At 45.2% G+C, this 17,617-nt stretch overlaps 1 protein-coding gene across 1 annotated transcript in view; it reads left to right on the forward strand.

Moving 5' to 3' along the window:
- The window catches only part of LOC115126000 (unconventional myosin-XVI-like), a 344,854-nt gene that overhangs the window by 18,499 nt on the left and 308,738 nt on the right, over positions 1-17,617 (forward strand). The window contains 2 exon segments of the mRNA XM_065005768.1: positions 3,491-3,560; positions 4,403-4,421. Of these exon segments, the coding sequence (XP_064861840.1) occupies positions 3,491-3,560; positions 4,403-4,421 (89 nt within the window).

Here is a 17,617-nt window from a genome sequence, read left to right on the forward strand (position 1 = left end):
CATGTTCTCCTGACTGGAATAAGTAGAGACATGTTCTCCTGACTGGAATGAGTAGAGACATGTTCTCCTGACTGGAATGAGTAGAGACATGTTCTCCTGACTGGAATAAGTAGAGACATGTTCTCCTGACTGTAATGAGTAGAGACATGTCCCCCCGACTGGAATGAGTAGAGACATGTTCTCCTGACTGGAATAAGTAGAGACATGTTCTCCTGATTGGAATGAGTAGAGACATGTTCTCCTGACTGGAATAAGTAGAGACATGTTCTCCTGACTAGAATGAGTAGAGACATGTCCCCCCGACTGGAATGAGTAGAGACATGTTCTCCTGACTGGAATAAGTAGAGACATGTTCTCCTGATTGGAATGAGTAGAGACATGTTCTCCTGACTGGAATAAGTAGAGACATGTTCTCCTGACTAGAATGAGTAGAGACATGTCCCCCCGACTGGAATGAGGAGAGACATTTCCCCTCGACTGGAATGAGTAGAGACATGTTCTCCTGACTGTAATGAGTAGAGACATGTCCCCCCGACTGGAATGAGTAGAGACATGTCCCCCCGACTGGAATGAGTAGAGACATGTTCTCCTGATTGGAATGAGTAGAGACATGTTCTCCTGACTGGAATTAGTAGAGACATGTTCTCCTGATTGGAATGAGTAGAGACATGTTCCCCTGACTGGAATGAGTAGAGACATGTTCTCCTGACTGGAATGAGTAGAGACATGTTCCCCTGACTGGAATGAGTAGAGACATGTTCTCCTGATTGGAATGAGTAGAGACATGTTCCCCTGACTGGAATGAGTAGAGACATGTTCTCCTGACTGGCATGAGTAGAGACATGTCCCCCTGACTGGAATGAGTCTGACTTTCTGTGTCTATATCCACAGAAATGTGTCTCTATGTCTGATCTGACTCTGCATCTAACTGATTTGGAGACTGTCGAGTCATCAGGAATCTATTCAACCTTGGCATTTGGATTCATACTGCATTCCATTCAGTGTTTGCATTCTTGTTTCATCTGGTAAGAGTTTGGCTGCAGAGAAGGGACTGTATGACAGCCAGTATGTGGTACTCTTTTGGAGGGCTGAAGAGAGGAATATGCTGATGGGGAGGATAGAGTCATATTTTACTGTGAAGAAGAGTGGATGAAAGACTAAGTCTGTAGGGGAGGTCTGGAAGTGACTGAGAACATCTAGTGATGTGGTAAACCCTACTGGACTCTCTCGCTCTCCCTCTCCCTCTCTCTCTCGCTCTCTTGCTCTTTCTCGCTCTCTCTCCCTAAATGTTGTTATTCCTCCCTCCTCTTCTCTCCAGCTCTCTCTCTCTCCCTCCACTTCTTCTTCCCTTTCTCTACATTTCCACAACGGCTCCCATCTGGTTGCCATGGAAACTCCACATATGTCTCCCACAGCTGTTTTGCCGTTTTCCCAAAAATGACAGCTGGTTGTTTCTCTCTCTTTCTCGCCCACTCTCCCTCTGTCTCTTCAGAGCCAAACAGCCTGATGAAACAGAACACACAGATGAACACGCTAATGCATGGCAAAAGAGCAATAAGGTATTTTGCTGCCAAACCACTCCCTGTCTCAGTAGGACTGCTAAGCATGTTAATAATGAAGGGAGAATATCCGTTGGTTTTTCTGACTGGATATGAGCTGGGTGGTTGTATGGTGTATATGGGATGGAGAAGGTCTTAGAGTGTGTAGAGACACAGTATAATGGACCACAGCATCACTGAATTAGCATGTTACCCATGTGACTACACATCAACTTTGAGAGCTGGTGTCAGCCAGACTAACGCTGAATAGTACCTGCTAATAAATAGTAGAACAGGACAGTGGCTAGGGTTGGCATATGGACCACTAGTAGAGCAGGACAGAGGAGAGTGTTGATACTTGGACCAATAGGAAAATGGAACATTGGGTGGTGTTGACGTATGGACCAATAGAGAGCGCTGGAGAGTGTTGACATGATCCAATAGAATAAAAAACAGAAAATCCACATTATAGTCCAGCATACAGCAATTCTCTGTCTGATTGACCTGAGGGTCAAAACAAACTGCAGCTTTTTACTTCTGACCTCTGTTGAGTCACGCTCAATAATGTCCCATAAAAACACAGACAGGTCCTCCTGCTGTGGAATGGAATGTCCGACAAACCTGAGGCCGTCCAGACGGACGCCTGACTGTATCAGTCTCTTATGATAATAATAGTAATAAAATACTAAATAAGATGCAATTTACATGACATTTTAATCATTTAGCAGACAATTTTATACAATCCATTCAACTAAAGTAGGTGTCGGGTGATGCGACCACCACAACCTTATGTTGGGATTAGAAACTAATACTACACTAATGACTCATTGAAAACAACAATAATACTGCAACTATTTCATATCATTTGCTCTAACTCCGTTAAATGAAGCTTGATTACTAACATAGCTGGGATTATATTCCTGAGCTTCAGGCAGGAGTGAGAGCTAGGCGTGTGTGCGAGAGAGAGAGCAAGAGAGAGAGAGAGATAATTGTGTTGATTAACTTAACGAAAGCTGTGTTCTTCCTCAGCAGCCATTTAAGCTGCATTAAGCACCAAGGAGGTGGCATGTAAGTGTGTGTGTGGTGTGTGTGTGCTTGTGTTTTGGTGACTGTGTACTCATGCCTACGTGTCTGTGTACTGTAGGTGCCTGTGTGTGTGTTTATAATTCATCTATAAACAATTAAGGATCTCCCATTATCAGGAAAAAGCAGAGATTGGTTGGTTGATCAGTGAGGTCCTTACAGTATAGGAATATGACCTAGAGAGAAATTAATGTAGCAGCCTGCAAAGATACTTTGAGGATCTAACTGACTAGGAAGTTCTACTGATTCTACTGAAACACGCACTGCATGGTCAAACTCTACTGCAGTACCACCGTTAAATTACTGTTACGCTGGTGCTATGTCCTAGCTCAGCTTGACATGTATCCGCCCTAACCAGCTGACTGGTTTGTGTGTGTGTGTGTGTGTGTGTGTGTGTGTGTGTGTGTGTGTGTGTGTGTGTGTGTGTGTGTGTGTGTGTGTGTGTGTGTGTGTGTGTGTATTTACAAGTGCAGGTTTATTGGAAAAATACACTGTTTGCGAGTCTTTCCAATAGCGCTTCATTTCAAATAATATTGTTTATCTGCTATTTTCTACTTCGGCTGTCTATCGTCCTGTCTATCGTCCTGTCTATCGTCCTGCCTATCGTCCTGCCTATCGTCCTGCCTATCGTCCTGCGTGTCGTCCTGTCTGTCGTCCTGCCTATCGTCCTGCCTATCGTCCTATCGTCCTGTCTATCGTCCTGTCTATCGTCCTGTCTATCGTCCTGCCTATCGTCCTGTCTATCGTCCTGTCTATCGTCCTGTCTATCTTTGTTGTTACTATATCCACATGGGTTCACACACTAGGCGTTTGTGGTTTATAAGTGTGTAATATATAAAGTAATATTGCTCTCTCTTTCTACGTTGCAGTGCTGTGTCTGCTGAAGGAGGGAGCTGACCCCAACACTCCTATCTCCTCTGGTGGTTCTCTTCTACACCTGGTAAGAACACACACACTCCAACTCCAGACATAAGCAACAGAAGCGTCCTCAGTCGGTGTCTCAACTTACTATTGACAGTTAGAATAGTAGAATACAACAGATGCAATTTATAAATGTGGTTGTGCACATGCAGTTTATCTCTTGTTATGTAACTCAATTGCTGATAATTAGCCATGTACATTTTTTGATCGTTAGTTAGTCTAGCCAACTATCTAACTTTAAAAAAAAACATGGCCAAAGACTACCCGGGCACGCAGGGCACAATCCCAGGGGCCCAGACCTCCAGGGTCCCCCATTGATTTTGTTAGCCACTCTCACTCAGATATCATATTAACTTGGCATACATCATGGCAAAATGTGTTGTATTGTAGGAAATAGCTTTGAAGGGGAATAATTAAGAATTCAGATAATGTGTCTTTGTTCCTAAATCCCTCTGACTCATTGTTGGACTGTCTGTCAACGTGCGCACATCTCTCACTCAGGGACCTATTTCTCATTCTAGCTCTCGCTCTACCTCACTCTCCCTGAGTGAGAGAGGTTTGCACGTTGACAGACAGTCCAACAATGAGTCAGAGATTACATTTTATGTTAGTCCCCTTTAAAACTGCAAAAATGTTCTGTCCACCCCATGGTGAAATTGGTAGAATTGCAGAAAATTGAAATTTTTCACTCCGGCATCAAAAGGGGGGACACTAAAATGTTTCACTGTGATGAGGAGGACCAAATCTCACTTAGGGCACCGAAAAGGCTAAAGCCGACCCTGCACACACACACACGCACACACACACACACACACAAACACATCCACCTATTGTTTTGAACTATTTAGATTGTTCCCATACTGTACACATTATGATAATGTAATATTATAGCCACCATGGTGATAGGAGTTTTGATTAAATGTACTGTATTATACATTTCATCCATGTATGCAAAGACATTTTGAATGTTCCCTGGACCGTAGAACATTTAACAGTGCCTCAGCAGAAACGCTACTAGCATTGAAAAACAATCAACAATTTCATTTGGCTCACCATTATCCAACCACCACTCTCTCTCTCTTCCCTGCTGTCTCTTTCTTTCTCCCTTTCTATCTCTCTTCATCTGTCTCTCTCTCTCTCTCTCTCAGGGGTTTGGTTCTGCAGTCAGGTCTGGTGTTCTGTAGTATTAGTCTATCAGAGGGGTTTGGGTCAGGTCTGGTGTTCTGCAGTATTAGTCTATCAGAGGGGTTTGGGTCAGGTCTGGTGTTCTGTAGTATTAGTCTATCAGAGGGGTTTGGGTCAGGTCTGGTGTTCTGTAGTATTAGTCTATCAGAGGGTTTGGGTCAGGTCTGGTGTTCTGTAGTCTGGTGTTCTGTAGTATTAGTCTATCAGAGGGGTTTGGGTCAGGTCTGGTGTTCTGCAGTATTAGTCTATCAGAGGGGTTTGGGTCAGGTCTGGTGTTCTGTAGTACCAGGACTATTAGAGGGGTTTGGGTCAGGTCTGGTGTTCTAGTCTAGATTGGTTTGGGTCAGGTCTGGTGTTCTGCATTCTATCAGACTTGGGTCAGGTCTGGTGTTCTGCATAGGGGTTTGGGTCAGGTCTGGTGTTCTGCAGTATTAGTCTATCAGAGGGGTTTGGGTCAGGTCTGGTGTGGTGTTCTGCAGTATTAGTCTATCAGATTGGTTTGGGTCAGGTCTGGTGTTCTGTAGTATTAGTCTATCAGAGGGGTTTGGGTCAGGTCTGGTGTTCTGTAGTATTAGTCTATCAGATTGGTTTGGGTCAGGTCTGGTGTTCTGTAGTATTAGTCTATCAGATTGGTTTGGGTCAGGTCTGGTGTTCTGTAGTATTAGTCTATCAGAGGGGTTTGGGTCAGGTCTGGTGTTCTGTAGTATTAGTCTATCAGAGGGGTTTGGGTCAGGTCTGGTGTTCTGTAGTATTAGTCTATCAGATTGGTTTGGGTCAGGTCTGGTGTTCTGTAGTATTAGTCTATCAGATTGGTTTGGGTCAGGTCTGGTGTTCTGTAGTATTAGTCTATCAGAGGGGTTTGGGTCAGGTCTGGTGTTCTGTAGTATTAGTCTATCAGAGGTGCTGGGTCAGGTCTGGTGTTCTGTAGTATTAGTCTATCAGATTGGTTTGGGTCAGGTCTGGTGTTCTGTAGTATTAGTCTATCAGAGGGGTTTGGGTCAGGTCTGGTGTTCTGTAGTAGAGGGGTTTGGGTCAGTCTATCAGATTGGTTTGGGTCAGGTCTGGTGTTCTGTAGTATTAGTCTATCAGATTGGTTTGGGTCAGGTCTGGTGTTCTGTAGTATTAGTCTATCAGATTGGTTTGGGTCAGGTCTGGTGTTCTGTAGTATTAGTCTATCAGATTGGTTTGGGTCAGGTCTGGTGTTCTGTAGTATTAGTCTATCAGATTGGTTTGGGTCAGGTCTGGTGTTCTGGTTTGGGTCAGTATTAGTCTATCAGATTGGTTTGGGTCAGGTCTGGTGTTCTGTAGTATTAGTCTATCAGATTGGTTTGGGTCAGGTCTGGTGTTCTGTAGTATTAGTCTATCAGATTGGTTTGGGTCAGGTCTGGTGTTCTGTAGTATTAGTCTATCAGATTGGGTCAGGTTTGGGTTTGGTGTTCTGTAGTATTAGTCTATCAGATTGGTTTGGGTCAGGTCTGGTGTTCTGTAGTATTAGTCTATCAGAGGGGTTTGGGTCAGGTCTGGTGTTCTGTAGTATTAGTCTATCAGAGGGGTTTGGGTCAGGTCTGGTGTTCTGTAGTATTAGTCTATCAGAGGGGTTTGGGTCAGGTCTGGTGTTCTGTAGTATTAGTCTATCAGAGGGGTTTGGGTCAGGTCTGGTGTTCTGTAGTATTAGTCTATCAGAGGGGTTTGGGTCAGGTCTGGTGTTCTGTAGTATTAGTCTATCAGAGGGGTTTGGGTCAGGGTCTGGTGTTCTGTAGTATTAGTCTATCAGAGGGGTTTGGGTCAGGTCTGGTGTTCTGTAGTATTAGTCTATCAGAGGGGTTTGGGTCAGGTCTGGTTTGTTCTGGTGTTCTGTAGTATTAGTCTATCAGAGGGTTTGGGTCAGGTCTGGTGTTCTGTAGTATTAGTCTATCAGAGGGTTTGGGTCAGGTCTGGTGTTCTGTAGTATTAGTCTATCAGAGGGGTTTGGGTCAGGTCTGGTGTTCTGTAGTATTAGTCTATCAGAGGGGTTTGGGTCAGGTCTGGTGTTCTGTAGTATTAGTCTATCAGAGGGGTTTGGGTCAGGTCTGGTGTTCTGTAGTATTAGTCTATCAGAGGGTTTGGGTCAGGTCTGGTGTTCTGTAGTATTAGTCTATCAGAGGGGTTTGGGTCAGGTCTGGTGTTCTGCAGTATTAGTCTATCAGAGGGTTTGGGTCAGGTCTGGTGTTCTGTAGTACCAGGACTATCAGAGGGGTTTGGGTCAGGTCTGGTGTTCTGTAGTATTAGTCTATCAGAGGGGTTTGGGTCAGGTCTGGTGTTCTGAGGGGTTTGGTATTAGTCTATCAGAGGGGTTTGGGTCAGGTCTGGTGTTCTGTAGTATTAGTCTATCAGAGGGGTTTGGGTCAGGTCTGGTGTTCTGTAGTATTAGTCTATCAGAGGGGTTTGGGTCAGGTCTGGTGTTCTGTAGTATTAGTCTATCAGAGGGGTTTGGGTCAGGTCTGGTGTTCTGTAGTATTAGTCTATCAGAGGGGTTTGGGTCAGGTCTGGTGTTCTGTAGTATTAGTCTATCAGAGGGGCTGGGTCAGGTCTGGTGTTCTGTAGTATTAGTCTATCAGAGGGGTTTGGGTCAGGTCTGGTGTTCTGTAGTATTAGTCTATCAGAGGGGTTTGGGTTCTGTAGGTCTATCAGGTGTTCTGGTGTTCTGTAGTATTAGTCTATCAGATTGGTTTGGGTCAGGTCTGGTGTTCTGTAGTATTAGTCTATCAGAGGGGTCTTGTTCTGGTCAGGTCTGGTGTTCTGTAGTATTAGTCTATCAGAGGGGTTTGGGTCAGGTCTGGTGTTCTGCAGTATTAGTCTATCAGAGGGGTTTGGGTCAGGTCTGGTGTTCTGTAGTATTAGTCTATCAGATTGGTTTGGGTCAGGTCTGGTGTTCTGTAGTATTAGTCTATCAGAGGGGTTTGGGTCAGGTCTGGTGTTCTGTAGTATTAGTCTATCAGATTGGTTTGGGTCAGGTCTGGTGTTCTGTAGTATTAGTCTATCAGATTGGTTTGGGTCAGGTCTGGTGTTCTGTAGTATTAGTCTATCAGAGGGGTTTGGGTCAGGTCTGGTGTTCTGTAGTATTAGTCTATCAGAGGGGTTTGGGTCAGGTCTGGTGTTCTGTGTTCTGTATTAGTCTATCAGAGGGGTTTGGGTCAGGTCTGGTGTTCTGTAGTATTAGTCTATCAGATTGGTTTGGGTCAGGTCTGGTGTTCTGTAGTATTAGTCTATCAGAGGGGTTTGGGTCAGGTCTGGTGTTCTGTAGTATTAGTCTATCAGAGGGGTTTGGGTCAGTCTGGTGTTCTGATAGGTCTGGTGTTCTGTCTATCTAGATTGGTTTGGGTCAGGTCTGGTGTTCTGTAGTATTAGTCTATCAGATTGGTTTGGGTCAGGTCTGGTGTTCTGTAGTATTAGTCTATCAGAGGGGTTTGGGTCAGGTCTGGTGTTCTGTAGTCTATTTTGGGTCAGTCTATCAGATTAGTGGTTTGGGTCAGGTCTGGTGTTCTGTAGTATTAGTCTATCAGATTGGTTTGGGTCAGGTCTGGTGTTCTGTAGTACCAGGACTATCTAGTTCTGGTGTTCTGTAGTACCAGGACTATCAGAGGGGTTTGGGTCAGGTCTGGTGTTCTGTAGTATTAGTCTATCAGAGGGGTTTGGGTCAGGTCTGGTGTTCTGTAGTATTAGTCTATCAGATTGGTTTGGGTCAGGTCTGGTGTTCTGTAGTATTAGTCTATCAGAGGGGTTTGGGTCAGGTCTGGTGTTCTGTAGTATTAGTCTATCAGAGGGGTTTGGGTCAGGTCTGGTGTTCTGTAGTATTAGTCTATCAGAGGTGCTGGGTCAGGTCTGGTGTTCTGTAGTATTAGTCTATCAGAGGTGCTGGGTCAGGTCTGGTGTTCTGTAGTATTAGTCTATCAGAGGGTTTGGGTCAGGTCTGGTGTTCTGTAGTATTAGTCTATCAGAGGGGTTTGGGTCAGGTCTGGTGTTCTGTAGTATTAGTCTATCAGAGGGGTTTGGGTCAGGTCTGGTGTTCTGTAGTATTAGTCTATCAGATTGGTTTGGGTCAGGTCTGGTGTTCTGTAGTATTAGTCTATCAGAGGGGTTTGGGTCAGGTCTGGTGTTCTGTAGTATTAGTCTATCAGAGGGGTTTGGGTCAGGTCTGGTGTTCTGCAGTATTAGTCTATCAGAGGGTTTGGGTCAGGTCTGGTGTTCTGTAGTATTAGTCTATCAGAGGGGTTTGGGTCAGGTCTGGTGTTCTGTAGTATTAGTCTATCAGATTGGTTTGGGTCAGGTCTGGTGTTCTGTAGTATTAGTCTATCAGAGGGGTTTGGGTCAGGTCTGGTGTTCTGTAGTATTAGTCTATCAGAGGGGTTTGGGTCAGGTCTGGTGTGGTGTTCTGTAGTATTAGTCTATCAGATTGGTTTGGGTCAGGTCTGGTGTTCTGTAGTATTAGTCTATCAGAGGGGTTTGGGTCAGGTCTGGTGTTCTGTAGTATTAGTCTATCAGAGGGGTTTGGGTCAGGTCTGGTGTTCTGTAGTATTAGTCTATCAGAGGGGTTTGGGTCAGGTCTGGTGTTCTGTAGTATTAGTCTATCAGAGGGGGTTTGGGTCAGGTCTGGTGTGTTCTATCAGATTGGTTTGGGTCTGGTGTTCTGTAGTATTAGTCTATCAGATTGGTTTGGGTCAGGTCTGGTGTTCTGTAGTATTAGTCTATCAGAGGGGTTTGGGTCAGGTCTGGTGTTCTGTAGTATTAGTCTATCAGATTGGTTTGGGTCAGGTCTGGTGTTCTGTAGTATTAGTCTATCAGATTGGTTTGGGTCAGGTCTGGTGTTCTGTAGTATTAGTCTATCAGAGGGGTTTGGGTCAGGTCTGGTGTTCTGTAGTATTAGTCTATCAGAGGGGTTTGGGTCAGGTCTGGTGTTCTGTAGTATTAGTCTATCAGAGGGGTTTGGGTCAGGTCTGGTGTTCTGTAGTATTAGTCTATCAGATTGGTTTGGGTCAGGTCTGGTGTTCTGTAGTATTAGTCTATCAGAGGGGTTTGGGTCAGGTCTGGTGTTCTGTAGTATTAGTCTATCAGATTGGTTTGGGTCAGGTCTGGTGTTCTGTAGTATTAGTCTATCAGAGGGGTTTGGGTCAGGTCTGGTGTTCTGTGTATTAGTCTATCAGATTGGTTTGGGTCAGGTCTATCAGAGGGGTTTGGGTCAGGTCTGGTGTTCTGTAGTATTAGTCTATCAGAGGGGTTTGGGTCAGGTCTGGTGTTCTGTAGTATTAGTCTATCAGAGGGGTTTGGGTCAGGTCTGGTGTTCTGTAGTATTAGTCTATCAGAGGGGTTTGGGTCTGTAGTAGGTCTGGTTTGGGTCAGGTCTGTGTTCTGTAGTATTAGTCTATCAGATTGGTTTGGGTCAGGTCTGGTGTTCTTAGTCTATCAGAGGGGTTTGTAGTATTAGTCTATCAGAGGGGTTTGGGTCAGGTCTGGTGTTCTGTAGTATTAGTCTATCAGAGGGGTTTGGGTCAGGTCTGGTGTTCTGTAGTATTAGTCTATCAGATTGGTTTGGGTCAGGTCTGGTGTTCTGTAGTATTAGTCTATCAGATTGGTTTGGGTCAGGTCTGGTGTTCTGTAGTATTAGTCTATCAGAGGGGTTTGGGTCAGGTCTGGTGTTCTGTAGTATTAGTCTATCAGAGGGGTTTGGGTCAGGTCTGGTGTTCTGTAGTATTAGTCTATCAGAGGGTTTGGGTCAGGTCTGGTGTTCTGTAGTATTAGTCTATCAGAGGGGTTTGGGTCAGGTCTGGTGTTCTGTAGTATTAGTCTATCAGAGGGGTTTGGGTCAGGTCTGGTGTTCTGTAGTATTAGTCTATCAGATTGGTTTGGGTCAGGTCTGGTGTTCTGTAGTATTAGTCTATCAGAGGGGTTTGGGTCAGGTCTGGTGTTCTGTAGTATTAGTCTATCAGAGGGGTTTGGGTCAGGTCTGGTGTTCTGTAGTATTAGTCTATCAGAGGGGTTTGGGTCAGGTCTGGTGTTCTGTAGTATTAGTCTATCAGATTGGTTTGGGTCAGGTCTGGTGTTCTGTAGTATTAGTCTATCAGAAGGTTTGGGTCAGGTCTGGTGTTCTGTAGTATTAGTCTATCAGAGGGGTTTGGGTCAGGTCTGGTGTTCTGTAGTATTAGTCTATCAGAGGGGTTTGGGTCAGGTCTGGTGTTCTGTAGTATTAGTCTATCAGATTGGTTTGGGTCAGGTCTGGTGTTCTGTAGTATTAGTCTATCAGATTGGTTTGGGTCAGGTCTGGTGTTCTGTAGTATTAGTCTATCAGATTGGTTTGGGTCAGGTCTGGTGTTCTGTAGTATTAGTCTATCAGAGGGGTTTGGGTCAGGTCTGGTGTTCTGTAGTACCAGGACTATCAGAGGGGTTTGGGTCAGGTCTGGTGTTCTTCAGTATTAGTCTATCAGAGGGGTTTGGGTCAGGTCTGGTGTTCTGTAGTATTAGTCTATCAGATTGGTTTGGGTCAGGTCTGGTGTTCTGTAGTATTAGTCTATCAGAGGGTTTGGGTCAGGTCTGGTGTTCTGTAGTATTAGTCTATCAGAGGGTTTGGGTCAGGTCTGGTGTTCTGTAGTATTAGTCTATCAGATTGGTTTGGGTCAGGTCTGGTGTTCTGTAGTATTAGTCTATCAGAGGGGTTTGGGTCAGGTCTGGTGTTCTGTAGTATTAGTCTATCAGAGGGGTTTGGGTCAGGTCTGGTGTGGTGTTCTGTAGTATTAGTCTATCAGAGGGGTTTGGGTCAGGTCTGGTGTTCTGTAGTATTAGTCTATCAGAGGGGTTTGGGTCAGGTCTGTTTCTGTAGTATTAGTCTATCAGAGGGGTTTGGGTCAGGTCTGGTGTTCTGTAGTATTAGTCTATCAGAGGGGTTTGGGTCAGGTCTGGTGTTCTGTAGTATTAGTCTATCAGATTGGTTTGGGTCAGGTCTGGTGTTCTGTAGTATTAGTCTATCAGAGGGGTTTGGGTCAGGTCTGGTGTTCTGCAGTATTAGTCTATCAGAGGGGTTTGGGTCAGGTCTGGTGTTCTGTAGTATTAGTCTATCAGAGGGTTTGGGTCAGGTCTGGTGTTCTGTAGTATTAGTCTATCAGAGGGGTTTGGGTCAGGTCTGGTGTTCTGTATTAGTCTATCAGTCTATCTGTCAGTATTAGTCTATCAGATTGGTTTGGGTCAGGTCTGGTGTTCTGTAGTATTAGTCTATCAGAGGGGTTTGGGTCAGGTCTGGTGTTCTGTAGTATTAGTCTATCAGAGGGGTTTGGGTCAGGTCTGGTGTTCTGTAGTATTAGTCTATCAGATTGGTTTGGGTCAGGTCTGGTGTTCTGTAGTATTAGTCTATCAGATTGGTTTGGGTCAGGTCTGGTGTTCTGTAGTATTAGTCTATCAGAGGGGTTTGGGTCAGGTCTGGTGTTCTGCAGTATTAGTCTATCAGAGGGGTTTGGGTCAGGTCTGGTGTTCTGTAGTATTAGTCTATCAGATTGGTTTGGGTCAGGTCTGGTGTTCTGTAGTATTAGTCTATCAGAGGGGTTTGGGTCAGGTCTGGTGTTCTGTAGTATTAGTCTATCAGATTGGTTTGGGTCAGGTCTGGTGTTCTGTAGTATTAGTCTATCAGATTGGTTTGGGTCAGGTCTGGTGTTCTGTAGTATTAGTCTATCAGAGGGTTTGGGTCAGGTCTGGTGTTCTGTAGTATTAGTCTATCAGAGGGGTTTGGGTCAGGTCTGGTGTTCTGTAGTATTAGTCTATCAGAGGGGTTTGGGTCAGGTCTGGTGTTCTGTAGTATTAGTCTATCAGATTGGTTTGGGTCAGGTCTGGTGTTCTGTAGTATTAGTCTATCAGAGGGGTTTGGGTCAGGTCTGGTGTTCTGTTCTGTATTAGTCTATCAGAGGGGTTTCTGGTGTTCTGTAGGTCTATCAGAGGGTTTGGGTCAGGTCTGTGTTCTGTAGTATTAGTCTATCAGATTGGTTTGGGTCAGGTCTGGTGTTCTGCAGTATTAGTCTATCAGATTGGTTTGGGTCAGGTCTGGTGTTCTGTAGTATTAGTCTATCAGATTGGTTTGGGTCAGGTCTGGTGTTCTGTAGTATTAGTCTATCAGATTGGTTTGGGTCAGGTCTGGTGTTCTGTAGTACCAGGACTATCAGAGGGGTTTGGGTCAGGTCTGGTGTTCTGTAGTATTAGTCTATCAGAGGGGTTTGGGTCAGGTCTGGTGTTCTGTAGTATTAGTCTATCAGAGGGGTTTGGGTCAGGTCTGGTGTTCTGTAGTATTAGTCTATCAGATTGGTTTGGGTCAGGTCTGGTGTTCTGCAGTATTAGTCTATCAGAGGGTTTGGGTCAGGTCTGGTGTTCTGTAGTATTAGTCTATCAGAGGGGTTTGGGTCAGGTCTGGTGTTCTGTAGTATTAGTCTATCAGATTGGTTTGGGTCAGGTCTGGTGTTCTGTAGTATTAGTCTATCAGAGGGGTTTGGGTCAGGTCTGGTGTTCTGTAGTATTAGTCTATCAGTCTGGGTCAGGTCTGGTGTTCTGTAGTATTAGTCTATCAGGGTTTGGTGTTCTGTAGTATTAGTCTATCAGAGGGGTTTGGGTCAGGTCTGGTGTTCTGTAGTATTAGTCTATCAGAGGGGTTTGGGTCAGGTCTGGTGTTCTGTAGTATTAGTCTATCAGAGGGGTTTGGGTCAGGTCTGGTGTTCTGTAGTATTAGTCTATCAGAGGGTTTGGGTCAGGTCTGGTGTTCTGTAGTATTAGTCTATCAGAGGGTTTGGGTCAGGTCTGGTGTTCTGTAGTATTAGTCTATCAGAGGGTTTGGGTCAGGTCTGGTGTTCTGTAGTATTAGTCTATCAGAGGGGTTTGGGTCAGGTCTGGTGTTCTGTAGTATTAGTCTATCAGAGGGGTTTGGGTCAGGTCTGGTGTTCTGTAGTATTAGTCTATCAGATTGGTTTGGGTCAGGTCTGGTGTTCTATCAGATTGGTTTGGTGTTCGTAGTATTAGTCTATCAGAGGGGTTTGGGTCAGGTCTGGTGTTCTGTAGTATTAGTCTATCAGAGGGGTTTGGGTCAGGTCTGGTGTTCTGTAGTATTAGTCTATCAGAGGGGTTTGGGTCAGGTCTGGTGTTCTGTAGTATTAGTCTATCAGATTGGTTTGGGTCAGGTCTGGTGTTCTGTAGTATTAGTCTATCAGAGGTGGTTTGGGTCAGGTCTGGTGTTCTGTATTAGTCTATCAGAGGGGTTTGGGTCAGGTCTGGTCTATCTATCAGATTGGTTTGGGTCAGGTCTGGTGTTCTGTAGTATTAGTCTATCAGATTGGTTTGGGTCAGGTCTGGTGTTCTGTAGTACCAGTCTATCAGAGGGGTTTGGGTCAGGTCTGGTGTTCTGTAGTACCAGGACTATCAGAGGGGTTTGGGTCAGGTCTGGTGTTCTGTAGTATTAGTCTATCAGAGGGGTTTGGGTCAGGTCTGGTGTTCTGTAGTATTAGTCTATCAGAGGGTTTGGGTCAGGTCTGGTGTTCTGTAGTATTAGTCTATCAGAGGGGTTTGGGTCAGGTCTGGTGTTCTGTAGTATTAGTCTATCAGATTGGTTTGGGTCAGGTCTGGTGTTCTGTAGTATTAGTCTATCAGATTGGTTTGGGTCAGGTCTGGTGTTCTGTAGTATTAGTCTATCAGAGGGGTTTGGGTCAGGTCTGGTGTTCTGTAGTATTAGTCTATCAGAGGGGTTTGGGTCAGGTCTGGTGTTCTGTAGTATTAGTCTATCAGAGGGGTTTGGGTCAGGTCTGGTGTTCTGTAGTATTAGTCTATCAGAGGGGTTTGGGTCAGGTCTGGTGTTCTGTAGTATTAGTCTATCAGAGGGGTTTGGGTCAGGTCTGGTGTTCTGTAGTATTAGTCTATCAGATTGGTTTGGGTCAGGTCTGGTGTTCTGTAGTATTAGTCTATCAGAGGGTTTGGGTCAGGTCTGGTGTTCTGTAGTAGTCTATCAGTCTTTGGGTCAGAGTATTAGTCTATCAGGTTTGGGTCAGGTCTGGTGTTCTGTAGTAGTTAGTCTATCAGAGGGGTTAGTCTATCAGAGGGGTTTGGGTCAGGTCTGGTGTTCTGTAGTATTAGTCTATCAGAGGGTTTGGGTCAGGTCTGGTCTGGTGTTCTGGTTTGTATTAGTCTATCAGATTGGTTTGGGTCAGGTCTGGTGTTCTGTAGTATTAGTCTATCAGAGGGGTTTGGGTCAGGTCTGGTGTTCTGTAGTATTAGTCTATCAGAGGGGTTTGGGTCAGGTCTGGTGTTCTGTAGTATTAGTCTATCAGAGGGGTTTGGGTCAGGTCTGGTGTTCTGCAGTATTAGTCTATCAGAGGGGTTTGGGTCAGGTCTGGTGTTCTGGTATTAGTCTCTGGTTTGGGTCAGGTATCTATCAGATTGGTTTGGGTCAGGTCTGGTGTTCTGTAGTATTAGTCTATCAGAGGGGTTTGGGTCAGGTCTGGTGTTCTGTAGTATTAGTCTATCAGATTGGTTTGGGTCAGGTCTGGTGTTCTGTAGTATTAGTCTATCAGATTGGTTTGGGTCAGGTCTGGTGTTCTGAAGTACCAGGACTATCAGAGGGGTTTGGGTCAGGTCTGGTGTTCTGTAGTATTAGTCTATCAGAGGGGTTTGGGTCAGGTCTGGTGTTCTGTAGTATTAGTCTATCAGAGGGTTTGGGTCAGGTCTGGTGTTCTGTATTAGTCTATCAGATTAGGTTTGGGTCAGGTCTATCAGAGGGGTTTGGGTCAGGTCTGGTGTTCTGCAGTACCATTAGTCTATCAGAGGGGTTTGGGTCAGGTCTGGTGTTCTGTAGTATTAGTCTATCAGAGGGGTTTGGGTCAGGTCTGGTGTTCTGTAGTATTAGTCCAGGACTATCAGAGGGTTTGTATTAGTCTATCAGGTTTGGGTCAGGTCTGGTGTTCTGTAGTATTAGTCTATCAGAGGGGTTTGGGTCAGGTCTGGTGTTCTGTAGTATTAGTCTATCAGATTGGTTTGGGTCAGGTCTGGTGTTCTGCAGTATTAGTCTATCAGAGGGGTTTGGGTCAGGTCTGGTGTTCTGTAGTATTAGTCTATCAGATTGGTTTGGGTCAGGTCTGGTGTTCTGTAGTATTAGTCTATCAGATTGGTTTGGGTCAGGTCTGGTGTTCTGTAGTCTATCAGAGGGGTTTGGGTCAGTCTATCAGAGGGGTTTGGGTCAGGTCTGGTGTTCTGTAGTATTAGTCTATCAGAGGGGTTTGGGTCAGGTCTGGTGTTCTGTAGTATTAGTCTATCAGAGGAGTTTGGGTCAGGTCTGGTGTTCTGTAGTATTAGTCTATCAGAGGGTTTGGGTCAGGTCTGGTGTTCTGTAGTATTAGTCTATCAGAGGGGTTTGGGTCAGGTCTGGTGTTCTGTAGTATTAGTCTATCAGAGGGGTTTGGGTCAGGTCTGGTGTTCTGTAGTATTAGTCTATCAGATTGGTTTGGGTCAGGTCTGGTGTTCTGAAGTACCAGGTCTATCAGAGGGGTTTGGGTCAGGACTGGTGTTCTGCAGTATTAGTTTATCAGAGGGGTTTGGGTCAGGTCTGGTGTTCCTCAGTATTAGTCTATCAGATTGGTTTGGGTCAGGTCTGGTGTTCTGTAGTATTAGTCTATCAGAGGGGTTTGGGTCAGGTCTGGTGTTCTGCAGTACCAGGACTATCAGAGGGGTTTGGGTCAGGTCTGGTGTTCTGGTGTTCTGTAGTATTAGTCTATCAGAGGGGTTTGGGTCAGGTCTGGTGTTCTGTAGTATTAGTCTATCAGAGGGGTTTGGGTCAGGTCTGGTGTTCTGTAGTATTAGTCTATCAGATTGGTTTGGGTCAGGTCTGGTGTTCTGTAGTATTAGTCTATCAGAGGGGTTTGGGTCAGGTCTGGTGTTCTGTAGTATTAGTCTATCAGAGGGGTTTGGGTCAGGTCTGGTGTTCTGTAGTATTAGTCTATCAGAGGGGTTTGGGTCAGGTCTGGTGTTCTGTAGTATTAGTCTATCAGAGGAGTTTGGGTCAGGTCTGGTGTTCTGTAGTATTAGTCTATCAGAGGGGTTTGGGTCAGGTCTGGTGTTCTGTAGTATTAGTCTATCAGAGGGGTTTGGGTCAGGTCTGGTGTTCTGCAGTACCAGGACTATTAGAGGGGTTTGGGTCAGGTCTGGTGTTCTAGTATTTCTATCAGTATTTTGGGTCAGTCTATCAGAGGGGTTTGGGTCAGGTCTGGTGTTCTGTGTTCTGTAGTATTAGTCTATCAGAGGGTTTGGGTCAGGTCTGGTGTTCTGTAGTATTAGTCTATCAGAGGGTTTGGGTCAGGTCTGGTGTTCTGCAGTACCAGATTGGTTTGACTATTAGAGGGTTTGGGTCAGGTCTGGTGTTCTGCAGTATTAGTCTATCAGAGGGGTTTGGGTCAGGTCAGGTCTATCAGAGGGGGTGTTCTGGTGTTCTGTATTAGTCTATCAGAGGGGTTTGGGTCAGGTCTGGTGTTCTGTAGTATTAGTCTATCAGGGGTTTGGGTCAGGTCTGGTGTTCTGTAGTATTAGTCTATCAGAGGGGTTTGGGTCAGGTCTGGTGTTCTGTAGTATTAGTCTATCAGATTGGTTTGGGTCAGGTCTGGTGTTCTGTAGTATTAGTCTATCAGAGGGGTTTGGGTCAGGTCTGGTGTTCTGTAGTATTAGTCTATCAGAGGGGTTTGGGTCAGGTCTGGTGTTCTGTAGTATTAGTCTATCAGAGGGGTTTGGGTCAGGTCTGGTGTTCTGTAGTATTAGTCTATCAGATTGGTTTGGGTCAGGTCTGGTGTTCTGTAGTATTAGTCTATCAGAGGGGTTTGGGTCAGGTCTGGTGTATTAGTCTATCAGATTGGTTT

This window comes from Oncorhynchus nerka, linkage group LG3 (genome assembly GCF_034236695.1).
Source record: "Oncorhynchus nerka isolate Pitt River linkage group LG3, Oner_Uvic_2.0, whole genome shotgun sequence".
Taxonomy (NCBI): domain Eukaryota; kingdom Metazoa; phylum Chordata; class Actinopteri; order Salmoniformes; family Salmonidae; genus Oncorhynchus; species Oncorhynchus nerka.